Source organism: Morone saxatilis, unplaced genomic scaffold, assembly GCF_004916995.1.
Source record: "Morone saxatilis isolate NCDOM2014 unplaced genomic scaffold, NCSU_SB_2.0 Contig1, whole genome shotgun sequence".
Taxonomy (NCBI): domain Eukaryota; kingdom Metazoa; phylum Chordata; class Actinopteri; family Moronidae; genus Morone; species Morone saxatilis.
Genome location: NW_023339651.1, coordinates 8,494,094 through 8,505,744, shown reverse-complemented (window position 1 = coordinate 8,505,744; position 11,651 = coordinate 8,494,094). Strand labels below are relative to the sequence as shown.

General features: G+C 39.6%; 1 protein-coding gene across 5 annotated transcripts in view; it reads right to left on the bottom strand.

Annotated features, from left to right (window-relative positions):
- The window catches only part of LOC118329061 (calcium-activated potassium channel subunit alpha-1-like), an 89,655-nt gene that overhangs the window by 9,390 nt on the left and 68,614 nt on the right, over window positions 1-11,651 (bottom strand). For 3 of the 5 annotated variants that reach the window (XM_035663044.1, XM_035663019.1, XM_035663026.1), the window contains 6 exons: window positions 9,806-9,899; window positions 4,318-4,441; window positions 3,730-3,954; window positions 2,504-2,696; window positions 1,451-1,564; window positions 8-138 (listed from right to left, as the gene is read on the bottom strand). In XM_035663044.1, the coding sequence (XP_035518937.1) occupies window positions 8-138; window positions 1,451-1,564; window positions 2,504-2,696; window positions 3,730-3,954; window positions 4,318-4,441; window positions 9,806-9,899 (881 nt within the window). Of the gene's footprint in view, window positions 1-7; window positions 139-1,130; window positions 1,224-1,450; window positions 1,565-2,503; window positions 2,697-3,729; window positions 3,955-4,317; window positions 4,442-9,805; window positions 9,900-11,286; window positions 11,623-11,651 lie in introns of all 5 variants that reach the window. The other 2 variants (XM_035663052.1, XM_035663035.1) reach the window with 2 other exon arrangements.

Sequence of the window (11,651 nt, the reverse complement as noted above, 5' to 3'; positions counted from 1 at the left end):
GACTTACAGCACTCATTAAGGAATCCAGCACACTGACTGCGAAGGCTGTCCCACAGGCAAAAGGCTGAGTGAGGTATAACTCTGTGTCTGGGTCGTCATCATCGTCTTGGTCCAGGAACTGAACATTCGAGTCATTCACTATGGGGGTAAATTTCATTAATTTCATTACTTATTTTAAATTCGTCATGTTCATTTTTTGCACTACAGACCAGATCACATGGAATTATTTTGTGATTTGAAAAGCATGGATTGTCAGGCAACATCAGGCAAATACTTGATTCATGTGAGGAGGAGGAAACAAAGTAAAGTGGTTGTGCACAACAGTCAGTAGCTGCAGATATGGACTGTATCAGTGTATGGTTGAACAAATTCTCCTTAATTTCCTCTTTACAAATTTAGACAACATTGTAGTTTCTTTCTCTTTCTTAAAGCCATTTAAGAGATGAAACCGTGTCTGGTATTTGTGTCTGGCCTTGTGGCCAACTTGCCTCTGCCACATTCCATATCCAGGCCATTCATGCACAGTCATGACACCATGCATATTGTTAAAGCTCCAGGCCTCGATTCAAAGTCCTCCTGAAGTCAATATCAGTAACACCAATATGCCATTGTTTGTCTTGTAAATCCAAGACCGAACTTCCAATTACTTGTACTAGCATGTCAAAACAAATGAAAGTATCTCATTGCCCCAGAACCTTCTTTGAAGATGTCTCTGAGCACAAAAACACATGCAGTAGCTGGAAGAAAGTAATGATGTAAAATTTAGTTGGAGAACTGCTACTTCTGTGAGGACAGAAATAAATGTCAGTCACATCGACAGGGCTGAGATGAAAGAAGGGCACGGGCCAGAGAATGTGATCCGACAGAAGATGCTATGAAAACAGCCACAAGGACTTCTGAGGGATCAAAGGCCTTGTAATTCTTAGAAAAATAAAAGGGAAAAATTTTGCTTTGAGATAAGGGGCCAAAACAAGACAGGCAATTTCAACCAGAACCATGGGTAAAATGTGCTCAAAGTGATGCCATGGGAATGGACTGAGCCTCTTGTGCAGCGAGAGAAATCAAAAGAAAGCTGATATGGAGGCAGCAGCAGTTACAACACTGCAGTACAGGACAGAGGCACTTCTTACCCAGCTCAGTTATCATTTGTATGCAGGTCCCACTGCTCTTATCCTGACTGAATGAAATCACAGGCAGTTTTTTGCCTGGCTTTGCTAATGGTGCTAGACAAGTGTTGAGGAAAAACAGTTACTGGAGCATGTCAACAAGGGACAAAAAAACATAAAAACTCCACTTTTAGTACGGTTAATCAAGTGTTGACAGCTTCTAATTGCAGCAATTGTGTTCTCAGATCAGTTAACAACTACTTAACTAAAAAAAACATGCAACAGTAGAGCTAGCAGAGCTAGCATATCAATCAACTGAAACAAATATGCAGCAGCAAGCATACCTAGTTCTGTTATGATGGGAATATTTGCTCCAGTTGTGACAGAAGTCTGCCGTACTAATCCATGAACTGGGCTGTTTTCAGGAGAGGATCTATCCATCCCTGGTGGTGTGAAGCCTAAATGGACACACGTAACACAAGAACATCTGTTAATGCAATATTGAATACTTCATCAGAGGATACAAACAGGCATATCAGCAGAACTAATACGCTGGGGCTATTTCATCCATTTCCCGGCCCCTGCTAAAGCATAAAGTTGCTGAGTGCGATGTTACCATATTCTTGACAAGGTCCAATATTAGTCCATATATAATAGATGTGACATACTGCTCATTTTGTTTTCCTTAGATTGTGTGTGCATAGAGATGGAAACCTTTTACACACACACACACACAAACACACACACATACTCAAAAGCATGTACAGTATGGAGCCATGAAATAGAAAATAAGTGACGCAAGATTGAATTCAAATTGACTTGACATTCCTTGCTTTCCTCAGACTGACAAGTAAGCACATTAAATCAGCGATGCTGTATGTATTATACATAGGCTGTGTTTTGACATCCATCACTTACTGCTGACAATGCAAATGCGAGGTCATATATGTATTAGAGAAATAATGAAATTGGCAGGGATTTTTTTTTCTCTCTCCTCAGGTCAAAAGGTTTCTAAAAGCATTTCTCTCAATGCCAAAGAATGACCATTATTGAAGGCCATCTCAAGCTAACTGAGTGCTTCAGTTGCTGTTTTGAAAGCTGTGACATGCAATATTCATAAATTATACACATTATATATTTTTTTTACAAAGCAGTCCTATAAATATAAAAATATGTGTAAGGCAGGTGAGGCTTTTGTACCAACGCTGTGCTTCTTGCCACCAATTAGGTTTGTGAAGAAACCAGTTGTTACAGTAACCTGAGGAATAGTCAGTAGGGTTTAATGTCAAACGCAGTGACACCAGGTCAGCCAGGCAGCACCCAGTGAGGGATATTCTCTGTGCCAGGGCCCTGTCCCTTCCAGCCGGTGCAGTGAACTATGATAGGGCGCTCCTTACCTTGGGAATTAGCCTGCAAGACCCCGATGCTGTCGTCAAACAGCATAGATTTGATGTTGAGTGACGCCAAGATGCATTCTTTGTCCTGCAGTGATGCATCGTCAATATTGTTCTGATTGGCTGACAGGATGACACACATGTCGCAGAGGTTGATGTTGACAGCCCTCAGATCTGCCCGACTCAACGGTGTGCCCTTTGAGAGGAAGTGAAGGAGGGAATTTGTTATCTCACCTGTATGATATAAGAGGTAAATGAAAATGTAGAAACTTTTAAATTGCAGGTCTCCTCCTTGAAACTTATCTTAACCCTGTGTCCTACAAAATACTTTTCTACGCTGCTTAATTACTTTGACAAATAAGAACAAGAAGAAGAGAGGAATCAACTTTATTGTCATATACAATCATTCACAGTGCAACGTATAGTGACATTTGTCCTCTGCATTTAACCCATCCTAAGCAGTGAGCAGTGGGCAGCCACTGTGCAGTGCCCAGGAACCAACTCCAGATCTACCTAACTGACTGGAGAAATTAACCTAATATACATGGGACTTATTTTATTTATTTTTTTGATGGTGGGGGAAACTAAGAGCACCCAGAGGAAAAACCCACGCAGAAATGGGGAGAAAATGCAAATGCCCACACAGAAAGGCCCTGCCCCAGCCAGGATTCACCCAGGACCTTCCTGCTGTGAGCCGACAGTGACAGAGTTCAACGAAAGCAATATAAAGACTTAATGTGCTGCGTCCTATGTCCCACGTATTGTTAGGTTTAGGCTACTAAAAACAATTGGTTGGAAAAACTATTTTTTTTTTTTTTTTTTAATTAAATAATAAAACTGTGCTTTAGTTGCCAGGAGTGAATATTTGAAGTAAAACAAATTAAATAAGTTGCCAATAAACATTTGGCCTTGACCTGATGATGGCTCTTAATAAAAGGTTAAGGGATCACTTAAAGCAGTGGTTTCCAACCTTTTTCCTTAAGGGACTCCTTTCTATCATTTGGTAAACTTTATTTTATGGATATTTTAGATTATATTCAAAACTGTACAGTAAACCCAAATAGTGAACTCAGAACTGCAAGGTATTTCAGTCCGGACCAACCAGCATTACGTTTCCTACAAAACATATGGTGCAGGTGTAAATTAGTTGCATATGAATGTCATTTTTAGGAGACAGGGGTTATTTATTTTGTCAAATATGTTGTCATATGTGATGTCATTGTACTCACAGGTAAAATGGAGACCTTTGGGAAATTGTGAAGCGTTTCCCACTCCCGCTTCAGATACTCCAGGGAGCCGACAAACACGATGTGCTTCAGCTCGTGGTAGTGAAAGTTGCTCGCTCTCAGTGGCATGACAAAGTTTCGGAGACCGATCAACGCAGATTTCACATCTCCAAATATGCACACAACTACATGACCACTCAGAACAGTCATGGCTGCCTCGCTCCGGGTCTGACAGGGAAAGAAAGGGGAAGAAGACAAAAAAGAAATTATGTTTATGTCATGAACTGCCTTTTCAAGCTAATGTTAGTGCTTTCTCTTCTTTTAGTTTCCGTCTCACCCAGCAAAATATATCATGCATTTTATGACTGTAATAGACTATGAAGGTAATTTGAAAAATGGCATATGTATTAGTACAAGAAATGTTCTATGTACAGGGCCCCCATATAGCAAATGACATGTCAAACACCTCATTACAAAGTGTTTAAGTGCCCTGTCAACCTCTGATGGTGCTTTGTGACATGACACATCTGTCACCGGGAAGAAGAGTGTCAGGGACAAATGACGTGTGCCGAGTAAAGGAGCAGAACCCACCAAGATGACCTTCTCGATGTCTTTGGACGGGCACCAGTGAAACATCCCCGTGGAGTCGTATTTTTTTACGTTCTCATCCATGTTTTCAATCTGGTCGTTCCCCGGGATGAGGAGCGGGTCATGCCTAATCAAACAAAAAGAGGGGAGGAAGGAAATGAAAGAATACCGTCAGGCACTGTAAATGTGGATTAAATAAACTAGGACTGGGTTTTGACTAACAGAGCAAAATTATAATATAATGCTGAGAGCTGTTTTTTTTTAATACAGCACCTTTCAAAATAAAAAAAATCAAGAGTATTTCAAGATTACAAGTGATCGAGTAAATCAGTCAATAAAAAAAATTACAAAAATCTAAATAAAGGACTAAAATAATGGAACAAAAAACTTAATTGTCACAAACATTCATCAATAGACCATCAAAATATTTAGGGATCTCCAAACAAATCAGTTGTGCTCAAGTTGCTTTCTTCCTTTTTTCCCCTCTTTGCTCATTCCTGTCAGAGGCCATCTGCAGAAATGCCAACAAAACTGCCATGTCATCAAGCAGAGTGACATCAGCAGCAGCAGCCAGGCGGAAGGAGATGGCAGCAACACACTGCGTTGACTGGCATGAGCACGGAGATGCAATTACGCCCCCTTACTGCATACAGCTTTTGACGTAGTGTGCTGCGTGGTAAAAGCTTTAACAGACCAGACTTTAAATATTTCAGCAATTTGCCCAATCATATTTGCTTTTCAAAGTAAAGGGTATTAATGTTTAAACAGAGCATCAGAACTACGTAAACTAATTTCACTGAGCATAAGCTTCATCCCCCCAACGCTGACCACTAAAGTCTCCCGACATGAGTACCTGCGGTTGTACCACGCTTGTTCTTGTCAGAGTTATTTGATCTTTTGAGTTCCTAGAGATATATTAAAATATAAGATAGTTGTGTTACCAAAAACACCAAAAAATCCTAAAAAAATAAAGAATATTACAATTAAATCAGTTAATTGATTTGCAAGAAAAAACAAACAAAGTACATTCAGATGAAACATATGTATATATAAAAATGTCTAAGATTATACAGAAATGCATGTTCATAGCCAAACTCAGGTACTATTGTCTAATGTTAGTCTGGTACGCATCAAAATATTTGTATAAGGTATTTTCTTGAGCCACACCTCAGATTTTTATTTGAAGCATTTCAATTTACCCAGCTTTTAGCCCAAAAGTGTAGTTTTGTGCTAATTTATTACTACTGTAACCAACTTAAGTCATTTCCCATCTATCCATTTTCCAATCCCTCTATCACTGTTCAGGGGCTATAGCCTATCCCAGCATGCATTATGAGAGCGGCAGAGCGTATGCTGAGTAGTCTATCACAGGGTCAACACACACAGATAAAGTAGAAGAGAGAAGAAGAAAAACACATATAGCAATTAGGACTATGCGATATAGCTGATTATTACAGATATTCTTCTGATATATGCAAAATTATACGTAAAATAAATGCAATGCAAACTCTTATAAAATACCTAAAAAATAATAATAACTAATATTAGTTAGAGATTTTAATTTTTGCTAAAAGTTTACTTGGAATCATTCATTTGGATCAATCAGCTACAGTGGCAACAGTGCTACCTACAGAGACTGTGTGCTGCCAAACACAGATTCAGATCAGAGCGGAAGATATTATCTTCTAAAACACAGACATAAGCCTTCTGTCTCTGTCCAAAACCTTTTAAATACTTCAAGTTTTCTCCCCGTAAAAAGAGCATCTCTTTAATCCATGTGAGTACTTTAAAAGAAGGCTACTTTAAGTAACATGTTAAGTATGCATGAAAATGTCGGCTAAAACTACCATCCCTCGGGCTCCAAGAGACTGAAGCCAAAAAAGCCCGCCTTGGGCTTGTATACCCCTAGGCAAGACCTGGATGTCCTTTCAAGAATGGAAGTAGTGGGAGAAGGAAATGTCTTTTCTGCCACTTTCTACCTCTCAGAATCTCATCTGTCAAAGCAATTCTCATTTGAAAGGACACTGTGTGCGCACATTAAAATATGTAGGTGAAAGTATGTAAAATGTTATTTTAAAAGTATAAAATGCTGGAAATATTACCTAGTTTATTAATATAAAATATATAAATATTGCTGAAAAACACATTCAAACTTTGAACCTTATTTCCATGTAGGGATCCAACTAACTATTAATTAATGTTGATTATTTTCGCAATTAATCAGTTTATTTTAAAAGTTCAGTGTGTAACATTTAAGGAGGATGAATATTAATACAATGTAACATTCATAGATATATGTATCATCTGAAAATAAGAAATAAGTTTGTTACCTTAGAATCAGCTGTTTATATCTACAGACCACACCGGTCGAACCGCCATGTTTCTACAGCAGCCCAGGAAGGACAATCCAAACACTGGCTGTAGATAAGGCCTCTTTCTCCTATATACGTCACAGCATGTTCTCATTCCAAGGTTGTCAAATACAGATGCCAGCATTGCTCAGTTAGTTGCAATCTGCAACTTCACCTGCTAGATGCCACTTAAATACCTACACACCTGGATCCCTTTAATTAGTCTTAAAACATGTCCCTATAGTCTGAATTATAAAAAAAAACCAAAAAAAAAATTGGGCTTGTTTTGTCTGACCAACAGTCCCAAACATATTTAATTTAACATGATATAAAACAGAATAAAGCAGCCAGTCCTCACATTTTAGAAAACTGAACCCAGCTAATGTTTCATGTTTTTACTTGATAAATGATGTTGTTAATAAATGTCCTGTAAATCAACAAACTCAGCACTATTTATCGATGACAATCATCTTAGATAACTCGTTGTACTCTACATCATCAGCTTCTGCTTGAGTCTGAAATTCAAGTTCTAATAAGAGTGAAAGCATTTAGTGGTTTTACACCTCGCCTAAATATTTCATCAGAAGTGGAATGTTTCACCACTCACTCAGTGGAGCTCCTGTCACTTCAGTTTGTCCTTGTGGAGATGACTGGTGAGGCAGAGCTCTGCCAGGATAGCTATCCCTCACTGTCAGCCATGACGGCCTGTCACTATCCTGCACTGCCAATTGCCTCAGCAGTGCCGTAGCAGACATGACGTGTATGTCACGGCGCGGTCCGATGTGACCGAACGCGTTGTGACATCCCACAATTAGATGTGTCTTATGACCCATCAAGGAGCCTGTGGAAATGGTGTTAATTTCAGTAAGGTCGTCATTGCTAAGTTCCAGACAGGACGTGTTAGTTTGCTGATACATCTGGAAACAGGAGACAGTTCTGCTTCCACAGCTGATTGCTTTTTTCTTTTGTGCGTTTCGTTTCATTACACAGAGCAGAGGCGTCTGTGAGTGTCATCTCTGTAAGCGCACTTCTAAACATTCAAAATGATCAGCAGCATAATTCACTGCTTTAGTAGTAAGATGACACATTTGACAAGACTTCACACGTCATGACCGCCAAACATAAAGCCAGGTGTCTTCTAGAGGAGCGTAATGACAGCTGAGAGAGACATAAAGTAGAAGCTAAACATGCATATTATGTAAATTTTCTATTTCAGCATCGCTGCACTAGCTGACTGTAACACTGTACAAGCAGTGAGGACAGGCAAAGTCTTTGAAAATCCTCCCTATCATGCAAACTGACAAAGGCTTGCTCTTCAAAACCCACAGCCAATCTGTTGATCATTACTTATTTACAAAGGCCTTGAGGCCGCAGGTCCTATAAAAACACATTTGATATAGTATACACCAAGATGTTTTTTTCTCCGCTTGTTGCAATGAAGTATCCCTTAGGCTACCGCAGCGAATCCCTCAGCAGCGTGTAGGCAGCAGATACACTGGATGAAATAACACATCCACCTGTATTGTAGTGTGTATTAGCATGGCAAGTAGATGGATTGGTTTGGTGGGATGATATTTAGCTGATGGCTATAGCATTAGAAAAGCCTGGTTTTGTTACCCAAGTGTCTGGAAATGACCTGGAGCGAATCAACTTTGACACCACTTTGAACCAAATCAAACGATCAAACAAGGGCAAAAACCTACCTGAAAAAAGAGAGGCCATAGATCAAAGGAAAATGCTAAATTAGATGAATAAAGACTCCTTCTACATATAATAGAAAGCTATTTTTATAACTACTCTATTATATTGCTTACACATATTGAATCTCATAGTGTTAAACAATACAGACATTTGTGGATTTCATTTCTAAATGTCAAATGAACAGCATCTATATTAACAATGGGAACATAAAGTCATCTGTCAGTTTTAATTCAATTTCATCTGTACAATTCCACTTTGTATACGTCAGCCTGCAGGACTTCCCTGTAGCCTTGCTTCCTTCTAACATGGCACTTAATGACAATGACTATTACTATTATCATCCCTGTAATGGCCTCTTGTTGAATAACAGTGTTATCTCCAGTCAAAATCAATAAGCGGCGATTTAATTTTATGGGACAAGATAAAAGCAAGGTAGCATTTGAATTCACCTTTCATTGGGATGATACATATCATCTGTGGCCTTACGTGCTGAGAAGAGCTCAGAGGGATACGACAATAGATGAATAGCCTTGGGCTATCTATCCTTTAGAGCCTCTCTGACTAGCTGGTGCTGTCATTAGTGCCAGGCCTGTTTAAGAGCTGTAGTCTGTGGGTGTCACTTGAAACCTCGTGGCAAAGAGCCTCTCTGCAAGTCAGACATGTTTGCCATGAAAACAAGAGCACAAAAAAATGCCTTGTTGTTTTCTGTAATACATACTACTGAATCCGACCCAATAGTGGATTTTTGAGATTGATAACTAATATCGATATTTGAGAGAAAACCAAAAACAATATGTAAGTATGTATTTGTTTTTTAATATGAACACATAATAAAATTATTTTGGATAAATATCCTTTTTTATTTAACAATATGTCAAACGAACCAACAGAGGATTACCACCTAACTGCAGCTCCCCTTAGCTCTACACAACATTTTATCATCTTTCAGCATATTGTTTTGGTGTTCCACCCACAACTTGCTTTTTGTTTATTCTCAATGCCCTTATCAACCTCATTTCCAACCACATCAGCTGTTATCGCAGACAGACAGTTAGCAACAAAATCGTGAACATAAAGGAACATTTAGCAGCTAAAGAGCCAGAAATGTTTTTAAGGAGTTGGTGGAGACCAAAGAGAGTTAAAAGGAGGGTAAATATTGGACTAACATGTGTTGGGGTAACAGAAACACGACTTTAAATGCATTCTAATGTTAATGTTCATCTGTTGTGGATGTATATATACAGTATAGGCAACTGTTTGTTAACCCATTCAATAATCTTAGTGTTTTGTTTCCAGCTTGATGTGCTGCCCCCAAGTGGCCAAAAAAACAAACAGTTGATCCACGTTTAAATTATTATTATTAAATAATGTTAATATGTTGAAATGTATACTTAATCAAAACACAGTAAGATGAAGCAGAAATGATATTGTTGTCCTACCTCATTATCTTGGGTGAAGAGTTTGGAGAATTTCTCATTCCTCCATTACGTTGCTTTTTTTTAGGCGATAACGCCGACTGTTGGTCCTCTTCAACTGAAACAAAAGGCAACGGTATGAGGGAGCGAATTATCAGAAGACTCGCAAAAATCTAAGATCAGTGACAGCGAAAGAACAACACAGCACGATTTTGAGGTCAGTGAATTCAAAGAGATAATACGGTTACAGATACAGAGTGGAAAGAGGTTGGGTGAACAAGATGGCATGGACAGGACACTTTAACTAGTGTGCAACGGAAACAGTCCAATGTTTGCATGATGACGACAGGATACATTAGCACAAGAGTTGCATGATTGTGTATGAAGATGCAAACATGCAATAGTGCCATCATCAACCATCATGCCAATAGCTAAAGTCTAATCTGTGAGGTTTTATTCACCACACTCTAATCCAGCGAATTGCTGTAATCCACATGTCAACAAGTTTATAATTCAGATAATAATGTAGTACCACAAATACATCAAAGGGTATTAGGGTACTTTAATTTTTCAGTCCCTTGTTAGTGTAAATTTCCTCAGACTAAGGCTTGGATAGCTTCTCGTTTGGCCATGCTAATCACTCACATTCTCATTTAATTAAGGTAATAACGTATAAACATCAAGCATCCAACATTATAAATAAGGCTTCTTTTGTGCCAATTCTGAATCCAGTCTGGATTGCTGGTCTTTCTTCATCTTGGGAGTGACGCCCTTGGCTCATATAATTAGCTTGGTCCTCGTGCCAGAGTGATTTATGTACAGCTGAGATGCCCCTTGGACATTGTCTTTATCACTACACGAAACTACACAGCTCTTTATAGGGAACGAATTACAAGTTTTACCCTTGAGTAAAGCAATCAGGAAAATATTTTCACGAGCTAATATCACAGTTGAAGAAAACAACTCTACTCTGTAGCAGTTGCTGGTAAAATAAACACAAGCAGCACGGAATGTGTTTTTGATAATCGCATTTTAACAGCCATTGTTAATAGTGGGAATAGCTTGTTACAGGTCAGGGAAAATACGCTTGAGTATCTTTTAATGATGGTTCAAGCTGTCAACAGGTTTTTTTGTATTTTTTTTTCACAGAGAAACTAAAAGAGCTCAAAAGAAAAAGAAAAAAAGTCTCAAAAACCATGCTCCTCTGCAGATGAACACAGGATTTCAAGTACTGATAACATGTCTTAGAGTGACACCATAATGGAAAATGTTGAAGTACGGGGGGCTTTCAGTAGAGAGGGATGCTCCAACACACTGGCCCTTCACATCTTGCTCGGCCTGTTCAATATTTAATGTTTCACAGCTGACAGCTGCACACACTGGGTCATTAGTAAGGAATGCTACACATGCAACCACTCCAGCCTGGCAAGCACATGCTTTGGTTGCGCTGTAGTTGAATACAGGCCTGCCAAACACGCCAAGAGGAGGGGGGAGGCGGCCCTTACAGTGCCTGTGACTGAGTGTGGCGTTATTGGAGTGACTGGGGTGGTATCTGTATTTCACCGGAAGGCTACGTGCCCGCTGGAGCCGGCTTGCCTCTTCTGCCACCCCTGGTAGCCGGCACACCTGGCCCAGGTCCCCGGAGCCCATGAAGCTCAGCCTCAGAGCAGAGGGCTCAGCGGGGGGCAGTAGGCTTCCCTTGCGGTTGTTTACCAGCGGTACAGACACAGCAGCAACTCCGCTACAGGGACCCCTACAGACCTCTCTGGCAGAGTTGTGGTTCAGTTTAGCTGACTTGTATTGATATGTTGATGACCGGATTAGGGGACCGTCGTTTACTGCTAAATGAAAAGGAGTCAAAATCAGGATT